This window comes from Salvelinus fontinalis, chromosome 18 (assembly GCF_029448725.1).
Source record: "Salvelinus fontinalis isolate EN_2023a chromosome 18, ASM2944872v1, whole genome shotgun sequence".
NCBI lineage: Eukaryota > Metazoa > Chordata > Actinopteri > Salmoniformes > Salmonidae > Salvelinus > Salvelinus fontinalis.
In genome coordinates, this window is record NC_074682.1 from 41632307 (window position 1) to 41654640 (window position 22334).

A 22334-nucleotide genomic window follows, 5' to 3' on the forward strand; every position below is an offset into this window, starting at 1 on the left:
GTTTGATTTCACAGAAGTGTGATTGACTTGGAGTTACATTGTGTTGTTTAAGTGTTCCCTTTATTTTTTTGAGCAGTGTATATAAAAGCTTATTCACAGCATCAATATACTCGATCTGCTTGTTAAATCGTAGATGGGGTATTACAGATACTGAACATTCTTTATTTACGGGCTGTCATGAGATGAGCCAGCTACCATCATTTGCCACAGAGCAAAATGCTGCAGTTAGAGCAGTGGAGGTTGGGTTCTGCGGTAGGCTTGGGCGGTATATCATATACCCGGGGTTTTTGGAAATAGTCACAGGATGGTTTTTCAATACCGTTAAACATTTTTTTTAAAAGTTTTTCTATACATTAAAATGTATAGCTACTTTTTAAGTAAATACCTGCAGTCAACTTGTGCAATATGTTAGAAGATAAAGCAGATTGTGTTAATTTCACCTGTCACATTATGAAGATTTCTGTAGTTCCCCAGAACAGTTGAGCCAGTCACGTTTTTGTTTGTAAATAGCACAACTGGAGAAAGTGGGAGCAGGTGAGTCCAGCTATGTATTGACAGCGGTCGTGTTTTATATGGAAAGTTAGTGTTTCTTTGCTTCAATATAGTGATCAGGGATGTGCAACTATAGTTTTCCTTCACATAAAATACATTAGTGAAACACATTCGGCAGAAAATAGATTAATTTTCATCAGATGACAACAGAAGTGAAACGCTATTTGACTGGCAGCCACACAAGTAGGCTAAATGAGCTTACGATGAATAAGCAAGGTATTTTCTTATCATGGAAATAATGTAGCCAGGTACATTTCTTATTGTTATTCTTAAAGTTCATCTTGCATTTTACCAGAGAAAAGGAGTGTGGCTACATTGAGAAAAGTACCAGAGAAAAGTAGCTACACATCAGTCAGAGCGCTGTCTGCTGATAGAATGCCTGTTTGTGAATTCTGTTTGTGAATTCTCATCCGAGTGGAGAAGTGCAACTGAAGCACAAGATTTGTCTGATGCCAAGCAGAAATTACAATAAGAAGCATTTTAGATTTGCGCTTACAAAACGCAGCAAGATATTTCTTACGCATTTTTTTTTTCTGCATAGAAAACTAAGAATTCTGCATTAACGCGACCCCTAAGTTTAAATTGCTAGCTATCTAAGTAAGTAGCTGAATTAATAAGGCGATGGGGCATCATTGTGTTGGCTTTCTGCCGTGTTTGAGAAGTCAAAGCCCTTCCGACAAACCATTCTGATTTCCTTGCGTTTTTTCTCCTCTCCATTCTCTGCCCGTCTGCTTCTACCCCAACTGCTCCTTACCAATCTTCTCAAGGCAGAGCAGGCAGGCCCATTGCCCTAGCGAATCCTGACTCCATACAGACAGTGTGTATACATTCTGATCCAGTGCCAGTACTGTTCATTTGCACAATCTCTCTTTCAAATTCTCTTATAAAATGTCCAAACACACCAAAAATGACATACGGTAGCTCCTACCTATATATGTATAATTTTAGGAGCTGGATTGCCGGTCTTTGCAATTATTTTTTCTCTCGTTTGCGCTCGTTAGTTAATTTTGTTAGCATTCTGGTAATAGACCCCCAATTTGAATTTTTCCGCCCTTGTGTACTAAGCTAGTAATACCGTAAATCCCGGGATGAGAGAAGAACGGTATGAAGATATGAAAATCTGTATATCACACAATCTTATTCTGTAGTAGCGATACTGTGGGGAAGGGTCTTGGCACTGATATTTGGGTATGTCAGAGGGAGAGATGTTTCATTGCAGCAAAGCTTGGGTATTGGAGACAGTGTAAGTTAGTGTAAACAACAGGGCCAACTTGGTTATTGCAAAAGTCTCTGTGTACGCTGTGACCTTCAAATCCTACTGTATAAGGAGAAAAATGTCCTCCTGTAGCCTTTGCAGAGATATTAGGATAGGTAAGAAGACAGAGTTTTCTTACTGCAGTCTGGGCAGTGATGTGAGTGCAGCCAACAATTTTTGCCCCAGCAAGTGGCTTCTCTCCCTGGGCTCTCTTCCTGAGGGAGATTAATGCTGACATATCTGTGGAGAAAGAGAGAAGTGGGGTGATAAAGAGTGAAGGAGATGGAGAAAAAGGGAAAGAAAGAGATTCCAAACGTGTTTGCTACATTCAGAGAGTAGACAAACAGAAAAGTGGTCTGAATATAAAGCCCTTCCAACTCTCCCATCTTCCACACAAATCTTTCTCAAAATTAAGGGACTCAAAGAATTTCCTGCACCAAAACCTTCTGAGCGCTGTAAAATTCAAATAACCTCAAATAAGCTATGACTTTGCAACCTGCCAATTCACATTGGACAAGGATGATCACTCCATATCAAGCTCTGGAGTTGTGCTGACAGTGTCAGGGGTGTAGATTCAGCTGCCATGCTGCACACAACATTTAGGCCAAGGACAACACATCAAATCTAAATTATTTGGGGAGTAATGTCTGAAATCAAACACAATAATGATAAAATGAGAACTTTAGACAAAGAATTTGCTACATGGCAAAAACTGAAGGTCAGCTTCATCAAAAGTGTCAACTGGTGGTTAGGCCTAGGGCTGTTAAGGTGACCGAATTACCACCACACCTGCGGTCAGGAGTCATGACCTCAGTCAAATTCTACATGACCGTTTAGTCACGGTAACTAGGATTCTCCAAGCTCTGATGCTGCTGGTCATTAGTAGCCTACCAAACTTGCTAACTGCATGGTACTCAGCACTCTATTGTCCCTCTAATCACTATGACAACACAAAACGTAATCGAAAATCAAACACTTCATGAAAGCCCATAAGCTCATGTTGCGTAACATTTCTATAGGCTATGCAATCGCGTGAGAAGACAGAGTTGGCCTCTATTAAAAATAGGAGGATCCGATTAGCTTTCTATAGGCTAGGCCTACTATATTTATTCCTCAACCTTCCTAATATTAAGCATATTGCTTCGCTTTACAATAGGAGTACAGCCTACCTGGCTGGCATGAAAATGAACCATGGGAAAAGCGTCCTCCATTCGCTATTTCAGTGCATGAATAACATTTGTTTTTCCCCTGCCCCGAGACAGGTGCATGATAATGGTCCATTCTAAATCAAAACTAATTTCACACATATACACAAAAGTATGTGGACACCCCTTCAAATCAATGTATTTGGTTATTTCAGCAACACCTGAAATGTATTATCACTTATGAATGATGCCCAGCATACGCAGTAAGGCAATAAACATTTTTTTGTGACTTTTTAAAATCATAGTCACACTTCTATTGTAGCCTAGCCCATAGGCTTATGTTTTGATAAGGTTCGTATCACAAATAAATTGGGCAAATAACTTCCAAAAATGAAGCACATTAATCTACTTTACAACTGGTGAAGAGCCTAACTGGCATACAAACGCGGCGTGTGAGTTTCAAGTTTGGGGAAGATAATTTTCCCCACAGAAATGCAGCTTTATAATGAAGCATTACATGCATAATCGAATTTGCGGTTACTTTTGAGAACAGTGTTTTCCCGCTAATTGTGCGCATTGCTACGCTTATAATCTGAAGAAATAGTTTATCAACATTTTAAGCTAAATGTTCTGATCTGTTGCATCAGCCTCATTGCTTTAAAAAAATGTTTTGATGCGAATGGTTGTATTCATTTGGGATCTATCGCATCCAACAACTGTCCCAGAGTATATTTGGAATATTTATTTCTCGCACAGTAGGACAAGTTGACCAATAGAATAGGTCAACTTTTGTACTATGGGGGATAGTAGATAGCAAAAGCACTAGCCTATGTCTGTTTGTTAGGCCTACTCATCTTGTTGGCTGTCGAAAAGTAAATATGGACAGTTCGTCTAACATCTTCAATAGGTACCGCGGAATTCAATAAGAGGGACGTGCACAGTTGCGTCCCCGATGTGTCCGTCTTCACTTCTAGCCTACTTCAGTGCTGAGATGGCTGTGAGAAGGACCCGATCAGGTGACGGGCATTGGCTAATAAGAATTGAGGTATCTGAAAGAGCCATCTGAGTGAGAGGTGGCTGCCGGGAGAAGGGAATGATAATTATTATATTCAGCCCAAGGGCACATCAGCCACTTTGGCCGCAAAATGCATGGATTTTTTAGGGGGCATTACTGCCACACAAGGAGGATGCCGCTGGAATTTCAAGGCCTGGGGAGCATATTATCAAGTGCTTCTCAAATTGTGAATGAGAGACTGATGAAGTGTGTGCATCCTGCAAAAGCAACAAAGCAGAGCTCATGCCTTCCATTACTTTTTTCAAGTCATCATTAGAGTCGCATCATGCAGCATTAGAATGTATTAAAAATCAAAACAACATTTGCATAATTAACTTCTTTGGGCTGCAAGCCCGAAGCTGGGCACAATATGACAACAGCCAGCTCAAGTGCAGGGCGCGAAATTCAAAATATATTTTTTTTAAATATTTAACTTTCACACATTAACAAGTCCAATACAGCATATGAAAGATAAACATCTTGTGAATCCAGCCAACATGTCCGATTTTTAAAATGTTTTACAGCGAAAACACCACATATATTTATGTTAGCTCACCACCAAATACAAAAAAGGACAGACATTTTTCACAGCACAGGTAGCATGCACAAAGCCAACCTAACTAACCAAGAACCAACCAAACTAACCAAGAAACAACTTCATCAGATGACAGTCTTATAACATGTTATACAATAAATCTATGTTTTGTTCGAAGAATTTGCATATTTGAGGTATAAATCAGTTTTACATTGCAGCTACCATCACAGCTACCGTCAAAAATAGCACCGAAGCAGCCAGAGTAATTACAGACACCAACGTCAAATACCCAAATACTCATCATAAAACATTTCTGAAAAATCGATGGTGTATAGCAAATTAAAGACAAACATCTTGTGAATCCAGACAATATTTCCGATTTTTTAAGTGTTTTACAGCGAAAACACAATATAGCATTATATTAGCTTACTACAATAGCCTACCACACTACCGCATTCATTCATCAAGGCACGTTAGCGATAGCAATAGGCACGTTAGCGATAGCGAATAAACCAGCAAAAGATATATAATTTTTGACTAACCTTGATAAGCTTCATCAGATGACAGTCCTATAACATCAGGTTATACATACACTTATGTTTTGTTCGAAAATGTGCATATTTAGAGCTGAAATCAGTGGTTATACATTGTGCTAACGTAGCATCTTTTTCCCAGAATGTGCGGATATTTTTATGGCACTCAACTATTCTGACCAAATAACTATACATAAACGTTACTAGAAAATACATGTTGTATAGGAAATGATAGATACACTAGTTCTTAATGCAATCGCCGTGTTAGAATTCTAAAAATAACTTCATTACGACATCCAGCTTAGGTATAGCGCGAGAGTACCCAAAATCTGGGCGCAAACGACTATTTCACATGTTCGACAGATATATGAAATAGCATCATAAAATGGGTCCTACTTTTGACGATCTTTCATCAGAATGTTGTACAAGGGGTCCTTTGTCGGGAACAATCGTTGTTTGGATTTAGAATGTCCTCTTCTCCAGTCAATTAGCACGGAAAGCTAGCAAAGTGGCTCGAAGCTCTCCTTCCTGAACAAAGGCACACAACGCAACACGCCTAACGTCCCGAAAAAAATTCAATAATCTAATAAAACTATATTGAAAAAACATACTTTACGATGATATTGTCACATGTATCAAATAAAATCAAAGCCGGAGATATTAGTCTATAACGACAGCTGTACAGAAGGCAAAACCAGGTCCCTTCACGCGCTCTCCAGAAAACAGGAAACTGGTGACACGTCATACAAAGAGCTTTTGTTCGACCCCAGATCAAGTTATTCACTCCATTTCTTCTCTCACTGCCTGTCAACATCTAGTGGAAGACGTATGAAGTGCATCTATACTAATAAATATCAAGGACATTAATAGGCAGGCCCTAGAACAGAGCATCAATTTCAGATTTTCCCCTTCCTGTCAGGAGTTTGCTGCAAAATGAGTTCTGTTTTACTCACATATATAATTCAAACGGTTTTAGAAACTAGAGAGTGTTTTGTATCCAATAGTAATAATAATATGCATATTGTACGAGCAAGAATTGAGTACGAGGCCATTTGAAATGGGCACCTTTTATCCGGCTACTCAATACTGCCCCTACAGCCCAAACAGGTTAACTAAATTAACTATGTAGGAGGACCTGTGTCTTTGTTAACCGCTCAACACAGAATAGCCGCATGTGCGCACTCCCTCGGAAATCGCATGGAGAAAATATCCTTTCTATTTTATTCAGCTATGTTCAATTGGATTCTTCAGTCTATAAAATAATGCCACGGAAATCTAAGCAAATCTTGTTTGCTAAATGAACTAGTGTAGCCCACAGCTATGGCATAGCCAGATCTGGGCCTAACATAAGGACAATTCAGAGTTTGCTATTCTGTTCTTCTGAAATGGACTACATTTTTCTTCATATCATGTTTCTTTAGACCAAAGGTCTGCATCAGTGACTTGCAGGCTATACGTGGAAGCCAAGAGATGCTAAACGTGTTCATTGTAATTAACGGTCAATTACTGTGAGACAGGCAGTTATTTGCTTGACAATCACCAGCTGACAACATTTCATGACCGCCACAACCCTAGTTAGAACTAGTGAATCTTAGATTTTCCTGCATTATGTTTTTCTCTCTCTGATGTGACTTGTGTGAGTTACACTTCAAATGACTGATCAGCAAAACCAAAGAATAGCCTAATAATACGACACAGCAGTCGTCTATGAAGCCCTTAAGAGCAGAAGCCGTATCTGCAGACAGATTGGTCGAGGTCAATCTGACTATAGATAACAAGCTTACTATAGATAACTAGCTAGACTCTAGCTGCTAGAGTATGTCAGTCATTCACAGAACTGAGCGAAGCTCTTCTTTTCTTATCCCAGATTCTCCCCTTCAATCACTGTCTCGGTTAATCTGAGATGGCCAATCCTGGCCTTGGAGGGTGGGACTCTAGTACATTTCTGAGCAACAGGCCTAAAGTCCTGGCAAGAGCAATATTTAAATATACTTTACTGTCTGTTGTTCACAGAAATGTTTTTGTTGCTCTTTTCATCCTGATTGATGCCAGTAGTGGTTTTATTAACATGTCCTAATATTACCTATGATCAAAGACTGTCAACCATTGATTAGGCTAATTGATTCATGCCATAAGACAGCAAATTTCAAGAACATGCTTTAAATAACCAACAACCAGTACCTTACACCTGGAGCCCCCTAGGAATGTTTTGAGGTTTATCACTTCTTATCGTCTTGTGTTGTTCTGTGTGTGAGAGGTGAAGGTGACAGGTTACAGAGCCATGTTATTGTACCTTGTTCTGCAATCTCAATCTCGCGACGACCAAATTCGGCCTGTTTGATGTTCTTCACACAGAAGTCACTGGTGCCCTTGGAGTTGAGCTGTGTTTTGTCCCGTGGTGAAGTCTCATCGTCAGAGCTGTCTGTGTAGGATGCAGCTGGGAAAGGAGACAGAGGGGGGAAAGTTAGCAAGAAAGGGTCAAGCAATCCATACGTAGCTATGTATGCATGTGTGTGTGTGTGTTTGTGTAGTACCGGAGCTGTAGCTGTCCGTGGATGACTGAGAGATGGATCGAGACAGCGAGCGTCGGCCAGCCTTGGTAGGGAACCTGCTGAACTCCTGCTTGTCTTCCACAAACTGGATTTGCTGAAGGTGCAAAAAAGGGTACAATTTAGACTAGGGCTGACCCCATTTAGTCTACTGGTCGATTGTTTGGCCGATGGGCTGTTGGTTGACCGAAAGTTCATTAGTCGAGCAGTAGCGAGAAAATTATAATAATTATAATTCATGGTGTACAAGACACCAGTCTGATTCACGCTTGCCTGAGTAGACTAATCCATTGTGGAGGCAGTGGGGATGGCACGTACTACAGCAATTCTATTGTTATATGACGTAAGAACAATAGTGCAACACTAATAAAAATATTATTTTATAACAAATGTGTTTTCTCCTGCGTTGGATAGTCGTCGCTGTCCACGGTTCTGAAACACATCAGTTGAATTGGCGCCTTTTCCTAGACCATGTTGCTATGTGCATAATAGCAAAGTTAAACAGCATATTGGTGTTGAGAACAACACGGCGGAGGCAGCAGAATAAGGAGACAAGAAACAGCCCTTGCCTTACTGCCTAAGAAAAGTGAGGAAACACCAACTTAATTAGGTCTAGAATCAATAGCCGAACTGATAAATGTGCCTGGCTTTATAAATAATCCATATACACAACCTGTCAAAAGTTTTAGAACACCTAATCATTCAAGGGTTTTTCTTTATTTTTTACATTGTAGAATAGTGAAGAGATCAAAACTATGAAATAACACATATGTAATCACGTAGTAGCCAAAGAAGTCAGAAACAAAATCGAAATATATTTTAGATTCTTCAAATAGCCACCCTTTGCCTTGATGACAGCTTTGCACACTCTTGGGATTTTCTTAACCAGCTTCATGAGGTAGTCACCTGGAATGCATTTCAATTAACAGGTATGCATTCTTAAAGTTAATTTGTGGAATTTCTTTCCTTAATGCATTTGAGCCAATCAAATCAGTTGTGTTGTGACATGGTAGGGGTGTTATACAGAAGATAGCCCTATTTGGTAAAAGACCAAGTCCATATTATGGCAAGAACAGCTCGAATAAGCAAAGAGAAATGACAGTCCATCATTACTTTAAGACATGAAGGTCGGTCAATCCGGAACATTTCAAGAACTTTGAAAGTTTCTTCAAGTGCAGTCTCAAGAACCATCAAGCGATATGATGAAACTGGCTCTCATGACGACAGCCACAGGAAAGGAAGACCCAGAGTTACCTCTGCTGCAGAGGATAAGTTCATTAGAGTTACTAGCCTCAGAAATTGCAGCCCAAATAATTTATTCAGAGTTCAAGTAACAGACATCTGAACATCAACTGTTCAGAGCAGACTGCGTGAATCAGGCCTTTATGGCCGAATTGCTGCAAAGAAACCACTACAAAAGGACACCAATAAGAAGAAGAGACTTGCTTGGGCCAAGAAACACAAGCAAATGGACATTAGACCAGGGGAAATCTGTCCTTTGGTCTGGACTCCAAATTGCAGATTTTTGGTTCCAACCGCCATGTCTTTGTGAGACGCGGTGTGGGTGAACAAGATGATGTCCGCATGTGTATTTCCCACCGTAAAGCATGGAAGAGGTGGTGTGATGGTGCTTTGCTGGTGACACTGTCTGTGATATATTTAGAATTCAAGGCACAATTAACCAGCATGGCTACCACAGCGATACGCCATCCCATCTGGTTTGTGCTTAGTGGGACTATAATTTGTTTTTCAACAGGACAATGACTCAACATACCTCCAGGCTGTGAAAGGGCTATTTGACCAAGAAGGAGAGTGATGGAGTGCTGCATCTGGCCTCCACAAATCACCCGACCTCTACCCAATTGAGATGGTTTGGGATGAGTCGGACCACAGAGTCAAGGAAAAGCAGCCAACAAGTGCTCAGCATATGTGGGAACTCCATCAAGACTGTTGGAAAAGCTGGTTGAGAGAATGCCAAGAGTATGCAAAGCTGTCATCAAGGCAAAGGGTGGCTATATTTGAATAATCTAAAATATAAACATTTGTTTAACACTTTTTTGGTTACTACATGATTCCATAGTTTTGATGTCTTCACTATTATTCTACAATGTAGAAAATAGTAAAAATAAAGACAATCCTTGTTCTAAAACTTTTGACAGGTAGTGTATATCTACAGAAATAAGACAGATCCTGTTTATATTGCCTGTTTGAGTGTAATTGCCTTCTGATTCTGTGAGCACCAAGCCTCACACAACATGTCGGATAAACAATTTCACAAATTCGTCTGTTTTTAAATATTTGCTTTGCTGTAATAAAGGCTTTACACTTTTTTCCGTTAGAACAGCTGCTCTGGTATTATTTATAATGTATTTAATGTTGTTTACACTGTTCCAAATTGTCAGAAAAATCATATTTATAATAAACCCCTCCTTTTTCTTGATCTCCTTATTATTATTATTTTTATGATCATCATTATAATAATAATTCATGTCATTATCATTTGTAGGCTTAGTATAGCAGCCTTGTATAACTACCACTGAGCTGTAGGCCTAAGAGCACATCCTGTTTAGTCTTAACACCACAACTTACTTAGGTCTTTATTTCAATCCTAATATAGGCTACTGTATCAATCATTTGTTCATTTGTTCATGTCATCACACAGCATATGAGTCATTCGCTGAAGCTGAAGACTCATATCTCCCTCACTAACTTTAAGCATCAGCTATCAGAGCAGCTTACAGATCATTGTACCTGCACATAGCCCATCTGTAAATAACCCACCCAACTACCTCATCCCCATATTATTATTTTTTTCTCCTTTGCACCCCATTATCTCTACTTGCAAATTCATCATCTGCACATCAATCACTCCAGTGTTCAATTGCTAAATTGTAATTATTTCACCACTATGGCCTATTTATCGCCTTAACTCCCTAATCTTACCTCATTTGCACACACTGTATATAGACTTTTCTATTGTGTTATTGACTGTACGTTTGTTAATTACATGTGTAACTCTGTCTTGTTTGTGTCGCACTGCTTTGCTTTATCTTGGCCAGGTCGCAGTTTTAAATGAGAACTTGTTCTCAACTGGCCTACCTGGTTAAATATAGGTGAAATAAAAAAAATAAAAACATTCATGATTTGAAGTGCAATCAAGCATTTTAGTTTTAAAATAAAGCAAGCCTTGAATTATTAGCTTAAACAATAAATAAACCGTTCCATTTCGGAAATTGCATTCACAAATTAATGTGACCGTTTTTCGTCTTTGCTGTAATAAAGGCTTAATAAAAAAAACACTCTGGTACGTTTGTAATTTATTTTGTGTTGTTTACATTGTTCCAAATGGTCAGAAAAGTATATTGTAATCTAACAGCACCTTCTTGGCACACAAAATATGCACGCAGCGCTTGCTCCTTTTTCTTGATCTCCAGTATTTTCCACAACTAGTCAAATTTTTACCACACATCTGATTACCGCTTTACCTCCTGTGCAACCAGTAAACATTCCCCCATTTCAAGCTTATTTGTCATGTCCTCTGCATCCATTTTGCTTTTACGGTGTCCGAAGTTTGATATAACCAATTTATTGATGCGATTATGATATGCTATAGGTCAGGCCCTATTGATCATGTGCATGCAACGCATACGTGTCACGTAAAGAGAACAAGGGTTGAGGGAATACGAATGTTTCTCCTAAACAAATGAGGGATTTCGGTAACAAAACTTTTCAGTCAGAAATGGCTGTAATTATGTTGCAGCTTCAGCAAGATAAATACTGTTAATGTTCTGTGGTGGTCGCTGCAGCAGGGAGGAGAGAGAGAGAGACAACGGGTGCTAGTCAGAGTCATTCGTTGTCATTTTTTTTAACACAGCGCAGAAAGTCTGAGCCAGGCCCGGCACAATCATATCAATTGCGGTCCGACTCCCCCTAGTCATTTTTGTGTCTTAATTATTTCATTAAACAGTGTGCTTAAAGCATCAGACAAGCTCAGTGCATACAGCTGATTTGATTAAAACACATAGGGTGTGTCTATTTATGGAAAAATACAAATTTTAAAATTGGTCAAAAGAACAGTCGACAAAGATTTTTTTAGTTGGGGACAGCCCTAATTTAAACATCCCCTAACTTCAATTCACTTGAAACCTGGATCAAAAAATGTAAAGATCTGGTCGCAAGAAATCACCCGATACCTATAATAGTGGTTTGTAACTAATTCAAAGCTACAGTATGTGTGAGCAGGGCTGTGATGAAACAAACATACTGAGGCATAAGACAAAACATTGAACTGCAACTTGATGAGAGAATTGGTTTTGGCATATTATTTTTCATGTAGAAGTAGTCTAAAGTCATAAATTATGAATGGATATGTATGCAAGGGGATATATTCACATCAAGCTTTGAGATATCATAAGGACTCTCTGTTCCATTCTAAGAGAACACTTGAATTTTGAATACCCTCTCAGAAAAACCACTCTGTGTTGTGGTATTGGAGTTGAATCAGGTATGCGATTGTGGCCTAGAGAGTGTGTAGTATAGCCTAAATACATTGACACACATCAGGATAATACTATCCTGAAATGTTGAGCTTCTATTTTTATTGCAGAATCCAAAATATACTTTCTAGTTGTGTTAACCAACAGACTTCAGTCAAAAGCCATCTTTAGTGAAGTGACGACTTTCACTTTTGCAGAGGCTTGAAATACTGAGCTGTGGTGTGGACAGCATAGAAATAAGAGTTCCACTGAACTGGCAAGGCTATTCCAAGTGTAATTTCCATGGTCTGTCCAGTCGGACAGTATTATGCTTGTCGAGGAACATGATACTGTCCATGAAATATAGACTACTGTACAAATGGTTATGGTCTCAATTGTGATGTCACAATGTTGTTGTGTTGCAATGGAGCCCAGTTTAAAAACAACAAATCATCTCTCCAATGTACAGAGAACCTCATCTGAAGTCCAGGCCTATTTACAGCTCTCAGAACTAGCTCCCTAAAGGGAAATGTGTCCAAACTACTTCCTGCTCACGTCAACAGCACACATTCTTACAGATTCATGAGAAACACCTGACGTGTTTGAGAGGTTTCATACAAATACAGGTTTTCATACAAATACAGGTAATGTGTCATTAAGTCACGCAATACAACAATGTTAAGACAGGTTTCAGATAAAACACCTCTTTCAAACTAAAGGTGCTTTAAAAGCATTATACAATCCTATACAATGACATTATGAACAGGGTTTGTTCTCTTAGCAAAAAGGTCCTACAGCTTCTTCGTTCTTTGGTAGCTACCAACGTTTTGAAAACTACAACTGTAATATTTGGATCTCTCATTAGCAGTCTGCAGTAAGCAGATAAGGTCTATGAAGATATTACGCAACTATAATCCCTTGCATAGCCAATGCCTGCTTTGCTAACCCACTATGTCCTGCGTATGGTTACCAGGGAGGTCTAAACAGAGCCAGAGGTGAATGTGGGTGGGATAATCGCCCCAGTATTTGAAGAATCCAGTGAGAACATAAGCATATTAAACTGGGGCTGGAGGCCAGAGGGGGACACCGGATATGGTGTTAGCATGCCAGTGGGTCTTTACACAGATTGAGGGCAGTGGGACCATAAATTAACCAACTTCACATTTTGCACCAGAACATTCCCCAAACAATTGTGTCTGTATAAAGGCTAAAGCACCAATAGCAAAATGACAAAGCGCAATCATGTGAATCCAATCAATAAAGCTCTATTCAAGGTTAACACTGAGTTGACAATGGTGGAAACTAATTTAAAATGCAGCATATTTCATTGGTCCCTACTCTCAGATCATTGTAGACTTCAGAGACTGAACCACAAGGCATGCACAGAGTCACCGACGCACGCACACATATGCCTACACAGATTCAGATCATCCTCTTGATTGCAGCCCACACATTACTCAGTGTGTCTGACACAAACAGTATAATAGCAAGTATTAATATCTTAGGTTTTGTTTTTGCTGTCTAGTCGAGGCAGGACAAGTGCCAAGTTGGCAGTGTACCAGAGATCCCCGGGGTAGTAACCTATCCCTGGAGGTTGAGTCGGGGTCACACAGTTCTGGTTGAATGTGCATACCTCCACATGCAGGTGAGGACCTGGTTGGGTAGTGACAGGATACAGAGAATCACCAATGGACATGTTTATGTTTGGATTGTATCTACCACTGTCAGCACATTTTGTGCTTGTATCACATTTTATGCCTGCAGGACACTGGTTCCCAAACAAACATACCTTTTAAATATTTTTTTTACAAAGAGCCAGTGATCTCTGCATGCTTTAAATCCACCCAACCAGAGATTTGAGATGAATCCCTTGCACATCAGCACTATAACTCTATCCTCCTCCCTAAGTCGAGGCAGGGAGGGATGGATTGGGAGGTTTCTCCACAAACTGTCTTTGGAATGCAATTCTTTTCATTCCCGCAAAGTGCACAAGACCAATCCTTTCTTAAATTCAGCCACAACAGAGAGAACAGACTCCGTGTTAAAAAGAACAAGGGCTCAAAGTCCAGAGGCACTCTGCCAAAGCATGAGTAGTACAAAGAGATTAAGATTGTTTTCTTGGTTCATGTGTTGTTGTAAAGGTATACAGTATATGTAAGAGCATTTTATTGTGTGGGATGCAGAGGTAAGTATGTGTCTCTTCTACTACTTGGCATACACAGGTTATGCTCCCGCCATTCCCTATATTTCCTTTAACTGAGGCTCAACTTGAGTCCATGGCAAGACTTAACACACTCATTTTTTCACTGTTTCTCTCTATTCTTCAGTTGGCATATTTTATTCCCCTTTATGCTATGAATAAGAATGAGTGTTTCCATTCCAGACTACAGGCAAGAGGGACTCAGCCTTACTACTTTCTCTCTATTGCATTCAGTCAATTATCCACTGCATTTGTGTAGAGAACTGGGACAGCACAACAGAAAAATTCAGTCCACGCCCATAATCCTCTTTCAGAAAGCTGACCTCTATCAACTGCAAACAAACAAAAACATTTCACAGCATATGCTTAGGAGAGATTGTCTCTCTCTACCTTAACCACCATAATTGAGAAAGTCCTCATTAAATGGCTGGCTGCATTGTAACTTGTATCACCTTAAGGGTGTTGAAAGCTTCCAACCTCTCCCAACAAACTAAGAAGAACAAAAAAAGGCTCCAAAAATGACACTAAGTTCAAATAATCTTCCTTAGCAAGGTCAGGCTGCAGAGCACAGACAGATGGTTTCTATGGAGCGGTTCTCAGACCATCCTCTCACCCTCTCTGGCCAATCTCACTCACCCTGTGTTTGTGTGCCTGTGCCATGGCTCCCGCTTGCAGCTCCATGCCTCCCACTTGCCGTACAGGTTCCATGTTCATCCCTTACCAGTGCTCAAGCTCTTCTCCTGGTTGTTACGTACAGCGCCTGTTATCATGGAAATCTCCACACCAGGAGGGCAAAAGAGGGCCGTGCAATAGCCCCCACCAGCAGCCACCTGACAAATTATCTTCCCTCTTTTTTTCTGTGCTTTACTTGAGTTGTTTTCTGCTGTTTGCAGTATCGTCTCGGTCTGGGTGTCTTTCCCTCTCACCGTCTCTCTGCTAATGTTCTATTACATGGATTTTTCTGCCATTGTAATCCTTGGGCTGGCAGCCTAAGCGTTTTTTTCCCTTTTATTTCGGGTCGTTTAAGTCCAAACAGTCTAAAAATATGTATACTTATTTTTTTTGCAATACATTTTCAGGAATGGAATAACTTTCAGTGTAAACGTAAAAGGCAAAAAATCAGATTTAAAAGTATGTAAAAACGATAATGGAACTATATATATATTTTTATAACCAAAGAGAATTGAAAATCTATTTAGCCATATTGATTGTATTATGTTTGAGCAAAAAAACACAGCATTAGCCATAGCAAAATGCATAGACTTGCAGGAAACTAGCTTTAAAACTGCAACATGTTCTCTCAGCTCCATGGCAGAATATGTATAATTGGAGGAAATTAGCTTTAAAACTGCACAAATGTATCTTAGGTCCATGGAGAAAAAGGTAGGTTTGAGGGAAATTGGCTTAAAAATGTCTACACTGCCTCTAAAATGTAGCCACGCCCCTTGCCACACCCATAACCAGAAAAAAAACACTAATTTGGGGAGTATCGTGACCCTTTCCATCCAATGTAATCCTGGCAGTGGCTACTTGCTAATAGATAGTTTGAGGTTGATGGCTAATAAAAATTATGTAAAGGGAATGTTTCCATAAGCCTAAAATCACTCCAGTAGATCTGACCAGGCCCACAAATCTGGTCCAGCCTAAAAAATAATACTATTCTGACCTACCTTACCTTATTTACACACTCACACAAACCCCCATGCACCTCCCCCCCACACACACTAAAATGGGGTATAGCATGTAGTGGTACACACCAGAGTATGGGTTTTAGAATGAGCAGTCAGTCACTAGACATTTAATTCCCCACGGCTAATACTAATACCTGCACCTGGCTGCCAAGCCAATGGCCAATAAGTCAGCATGCTCCTCTATGCTACGATGAGGATCAGTAGTGACCTCATTACATTATAAACCATAATAAAAACGCACTACTGCAGCAAAGGGAGCTTTTATTTAAGCACGCTTCACGCTTCCCTGGGTTATATCCATCAATTAGCTTAGCAAGTGTATCAAAACGCCAAAAGTGCTAGGTCGTGAGTATTTCAGCACAAAGTTTGTGATCAATATCACTCGGATATGATGATTCTGAAAGAAAGCTTCTAAGAACAGGCTTCTGAGAACAAGCTTCTAGGTAGGCTAGATAAGGGGAATTAGCATCAGGCAGTGATGAGCTGTATTTAGCCCTGGTCAGTCAGGGGACTTCACTGTGAATGAGCCAAGGTCATCCCCTAGGGTTGCCTTCTGGATTTAGCTCACACTACGTCCTGTCACATTTGATGGACAGGTGTTCCATTCCACTGAGCAGGGAGTTCACGCTGCCGTCTCCATGATAGATTCCATGACGCCTGCCTGAATTAATCTCCAGACAATTCGTCTGCAGAGTGTTCTGGGAAACAAGCTGATGCTGCACTCACGACTGACTATGTATGTGAACAATACAGATACACAAAAGAAAACCCTCCCCCAAAAGCAAGTAACACGGCTCAGTTGGTATACTTCCCACACCTGTAACTGGATAACACTGACCAGCGTTCCAAGAGGCAGAAACAAATGAGAGCTCAAGACCAAAACCTCTGGTTCTTGAAGGAAATCCTAGATTAACAGAATACAAATTAAGTTGTCAGTATCAACTCTGGCATGGATGAGTAATAACGTTTCTATGTCGCCAACAGCACAGCATCAACAAGTCACCTGAGGGTAAGAGTCGAGAAGCTAAAGAAGACACTGGATCAAGAAGAATGTTAAAATAATGACTTCACCTGTGCACATAAAGTAAATCCCACTTGTTTATAATCTCTCCATTGTTGTCAATTTAGGCATCCTATCCAATGGTACACCACATGACCAAAAGTATGCTCGTCGAACGTCTCATTCAAAATCATGGGTATTAACATGGAGTTGGCCCCCCCTTTGCTGCTATAACAGCCTCAACTCTTCTGGGAAGGCTTTCCACTAGATGTTGGAGCATTGCTGCAGGGATTTGCTTCCATTCAGCCACAAGAGCATTAGTGAGGCTGGGCACTGATGTTTGGCGATTAGGACGGGCTTGCAGTTGACGTTCCAATTAATCCCAAAGGTGTTCCATGGGGTTGAGGTAAGGGCTCTGTGCAGGCCAGTCAAGTACTTCCACAACAATCTCGACATACCATTTCTGTATGGACCTCAACTTTGGGCACAGGGGCATTGTCATGCTGAAACAGGAAAGGGCCTTCCCCAAACTGTTGCCACAAAGTTGGAAGCACAGAATCATCTAGAATGCCATTATATGCTCCAGCGTTAAGATCTCTTCATTGGAACTAAGGTGCCTATGTAACAGTATAACTTTAGACCGTCCCCTCGCCCCGACACGGGCGCGAACCAGGGACCCTCTGCACACATCAACAACAGTCACCCACGAAGCATCGTTACCCATCGCTCCACAAAAGCCACGGCCCTTGCAGAGCAAGGGGAAACCCTACTTCAAGTCTCAGAGCAAGTGACGTAACCGATTGAAACGCTATTAGCGCGTACCCGCTAACTAGCTAGCCATTTCACATCCGTTACACCTAGTCCGAACCACGAAAAACAGCCCTAGACCATTATTCCTCCTCCCAAAAATGTTACAGTTGGCACTATGAATTCGGGCACAGATTTGTCCGTCGGATTGCCAGATGGTGAAGCGTGATTCATCACTCCAGAGAAAGCGTTTCCACTGTTCCAGAGTCCAATGGCGGTAAGCTTTACACCACTCCAGCCGACACTTGGAATTGTGCATGGTGATCTTAGGCTTGTGTGCGGCTGCTCGGCCATGGAAACCCATTTCATGAAGCTCCCGACAAACAGTTCTTGTGCTGACGTTAATCCAGAGGCAGTTTGGAACTCGGTAGTGAGTGTTGCAACCAAGGCCAGACAATTTTTACGTGCTACGAGCTTTAGCACTCGTCGGTCGTTCTTTGAGTTTGTGTGTCCTACCACTTCCCGGCTGAGCCGTTGTTGGTCATAGGTGTTTCCACTTCACAATAAAAGCACTTAGTTGACCGGGGCAGCTCTAGCAGGCAGAAATTTTATGAACTGCCTTGTTGGAAAGGTAGCATTCTAAACTCAGCAACATCCTCTCACTGTCAACTGCGTTTATTTTCAGCAAACTGAACGTGTGTAAATATTTGTATGAACATAACAAGATTCAACAACTGAAACAAACTGAACAAGTTCCACAGACATGTGACTAACAGAAATTGAATAATGTCTCTGAACAAAGGGGGGGCTCAAAATCAAAAGTAACAGTATGTGGTGTGGCCACCAGCTGCATTAAGTACTGCAGGGCATCTCCTCCTCATGCACTGCACAGATTTGCCAGATCTTGCTGTGAGAGGTAACCCCAAACTTCCACCAAGGAACCTGCAAGTTCCCGGACATTTCTGGGGGGGATTGGCCCATCCCTCACCCTCCGATCCAACAGGTCCCAGAGGTGCTCAATGGGATTGAAATCTGCGCTCTTCACTGGCCATGGCAGAAAACTGACATTCCTGCCTTGTAGGAAATCAGCCATACTGCTCGTTCTGTGTGTGGTGGCATTGTCATGCTGGAGGGTCATGTCAGGATGAGCCTGCAGGAAGGGTACCACATGAGGGAGGAGGATGTCTTCCCTGTAACGCACAGCGTTGAGATTGCCTGCAATGACAAGCTCAGTCTGATGATGCTGTGACACACCGCCCCAGACCATGACAGACCCTCCACCTCCAAATTGATCCCGCTCCAGAGTACAGGCCTCGGTGTAACACTCATTTCTTCGACGATAAACGCGAATCCGACCATCACACCGGGTGAGACAAAACCGCAACTCGTCAGTAGAGCACTTTTTGCCAGTCCTGTCTGGTCCAGCAGCGATGGGTTTGTGCCCATAGGCGACGTTGTTGCCGGTGATGTCTGGTGAGGACCTGCCCTACAAGCCCTCAGTCCAGCCTCTCTCAGCCTATTGCGGACAGTCTGAGCACTGATGGAGGGATTGTGCGTTCCTGGTGTAACTCGGGCAGTTGTTGCCATTCTGTACCTGTCGCGCAGGTGTGATGTTTGGATGTACCGATCCTGTGCAGGTGTTGTTACACGTGGTCTGCCACTGTGAGGACGGTCAGCTGTCCGTCCCGTAGCGCTGTCTTAGGTGTCTCACAGTACGGACATAGCAATTTATTGCCCTGGACACATCTGCAGTCCTCATGGCTCCTTGCAGCATGCCTAAGGCATGTTCACGCAGATGAGCAGGGACCCTGGGCATCTTTCTTTTTGTGTTTTTTTTAGAGTCAGTAGAAAGGACTCTTTAGTGTACTACGTTTTCATAACTGTGATCTTAATTGCCTATTGTCTGTAAGCTGTTAGTGTCTTAGGGACAGTTCCACAGGTGCATGTTTATTAATTGTTTATGGTTAATTGAACAAGCATGGGAAACAGTATTTAAACCCTTTACAAATAAGATCTGTGAAGTTATTTGGATTTTTACCAATTATTTTTGTAAGACATGGTCCTGAAAAAGGGACATCTCTTTTTCTGAATTTTATGACGGTGCCACATTGAAAGTCACTGAGCATTTCAGTGAAGCTATTCTACTGCCAATGTTTGGTCTATGGAGATTGCAATGGCTGTGTGCTCCATTTTATACACCTGTCTGGTACTGCTTGTAGCTGAGCAGAAACCAGAGAGAAATTGGAGCGAGAGCGAAGGCAGAGGCTCTAACATTATTAAAATCCGCTCCTCGCTCCACTCTGCTTACATCCTCAGGTCAGCGAGGCTGAATTTAAAAGAACATTTTAGAGGCTCCCCCGTCTTGGCAGTGTATAGAAATCTTTGCATTTTTAAGCCAATTTCCTGCACTTATACACCTTTCTTCATGGAGCTGAGAGAAAATGTTGCAGTTTTAAAGCTAACGTCCTGCAATTCAATGCATTGCCATGGCTTATGCTGTGTTCTTTTGCTCAAACATAATAACAAAATCAATACTGCTAAATTAATTGTTTATGGAATTTTCAATTCACCCCGACTGTCTAGCTTTTATTTGTGATTTAACAAAGGCTCTATGATTTTAAAATATATACGTCCATGATCTTTTCTACATACTTTATCGTTTCCCCCCCCAAAAAATGTTACACTGTTTGGATTTAGGCATCCCGAAAAACGCTTAAGCGGCCCGCCCCAACGATTTCAATGGCAGAATAATCTTTTTCCATTCCTGAATCAGGCATTTCAGGTAGGTTGCATGGTAAGGTCTGACAAATACAAAAATGTATTTTCCCCAATCGTACTACAAAAGGGAGAATCAGCAGCTGTAAGCTTTCATAGTGGATAAGACCACAGACTAGCCAGATTTAGGTGGGAGGAAAAGATGGGAGGAATGGGTTTCGGGGGGGGGGAAATCAGTGACATTTGGTGCGGTAGAGCAGGGAGGGGAACAGACGGGTTGACAAAGTGTCAAGAGTAGTGAGTGGCTTTTAAGAGTAATGTGTGGCTGTATTCTCTTTAAACAAATGCAACATTGGCTCAGTTGTGTTGTATAACTTCCAACTGAACACAAACACAGAGTGAGCTAGAGCTAAAGCACACCCACACAGCTAAGGTCAGGTCCCAGCATTACTGGTCACCCACAGTTCCTGGTCTGTCTTTCTTTCAGTTCCCTAAAAATGAATATATACACTTTACTGGAATGATCATTTCAAATAGACCAATATATGTAAACGTAACAAAAATGTCAGCTGCCCACTCTGAAACTGTATGTCGATTTCTATTGCGCCCGCTCTCTGAAGAGCCCAGAAGGCTTAATTTCCTGCTGGACCAGCGTTGCATAACGCCCACAAAATGTGTGTGTGTGTTTTTTTTTGTGAGCGTGCGTATGTGTGTACACATGCATTTGAGTAACATTACACCTCCGGCTTGCGTAATATGACAGGCTGCTCCTGGGAGCTAACGCAGGAGAGAGCTCCAAGCTAATGTTTATTCAGAAGCAGAGAAAATTCTCTCTCTAATGAGATCCAAGCTAATTTTCAGAGTTAATTATTACTGTTTTCGGGAAGATTATTTCTATGACATCCATGCAAAAATGAAAGAGAGAGACCTACACACTGTTGAAAAAGAGGGAAAAAAATTCAAAACTGAGGCTTCAATGCAAAAATATAAAAAGGTAAAACATTTTATTTATGCACTATGAACTTTGCATTTAATCCTTGCATCTGAAACCGACAATATTTTTTGTAATAAGGACTTTCAAAAAGCGTTAACGGCCTCCAATCATTTCTATGACATCCGTGCATAAACAAACCTATAAGCCAAGAGGTTTTAGTAGCTACTAGGGCACTTTTTGTTAAGTCACTGGTGACACAGGATGCGGCACCTGCTTCTTGGCAGAGCCAGTGACGTTTATAGAGCTGCACAGCGATGTTGCGTAGGTGTTACTAATGTAGCAGATGTTACAGCAGAGCCTGAGTTGGAAAACCCAAAAACAATCCTATTAGTTCCTGACCGGTGAGAGGGAGGACTATTTCCAGTTTCTCAGCGTCTCCCCCACAGTACACTCTCACATAACGGAGTCGTGAATTACAACCCCTAAGCTTTATTGCAGGGATCGTGAAGGCTCTCTAAAGAATTGGCATTAATTGCAGTGCATGTAGTTCCCTTTTTGATAGACTTGCAGACACAGTTTGCTTATAGGCAAACCGAACGAGTGTGCTCACATACTACCTTAAAAGACCTTCGCTTGAAAAACAAGAAAATCACACCCCTTCACGGACGAAGGGGCGTAGACTTCGGCTCCCAAACGTCGGCTGGTCTCGGGAAAAAATAGAGTGTGCCCGAACTGCCGAAAAAACCCTTACCGAAGGGACAAAAAGTCATCATTATATATGCACAAACTCTACCCAACTGTTTCGGCTGGGAAGCATGCGGACGCCTTTAATACCACCTTATCATGTTGTTTCACAAGAAGACAGCAGACTGGTTTTCAAAATTCCAAAGGGCAACTTCCTCCTTCCTTGATGGTTTGAGAGACAATGAACATTGAGAAAACTCATGTC

At 41.2% G+C, this 22334-nt stretch overlaps 1 protein-coding gene across 2 annotated transcripts in view; it reads right to left on the reverse strand.

Annotated features, from left to right (window-relative positions):
• LOC129815554 (S-adenosylhomocysteine hydrolase-like protein 1) overlaps window positions 1–22334 on the reverse strand; it is an 80505-nt gene that overhangs the window by 22598 nt on the left and 35573 nt on the right. Inside the window, exons 1-4 of one of the 2 annotated variants that reach the window (XM_055869476.1) lie at window positions 14935–15214; window positions 7609–7720; window positions 7368–7511; window positions 1947–2047 (exon numbers count right to left, since the gene is read on the reverse strand). In XM_055869476.1, coding sequence (XP_055725451.1) covers window positions 1947–2047; window positions 7368–7511; window positions 7609–7720; window positions 14935–15012 — 435 coding nt within the window. In that variant the 5' untranslated portion in view covers window positions 15013–15214. Of the gene's footprint in view, window positions 1–1946; window positions 2048–7367; window positions 7512–7608; window positions 7721–14934; window positions 15215–22334 lie in introns of those variants that run through there. The other variant, XM_055869475.1, reaches the window with a different exon arrangement.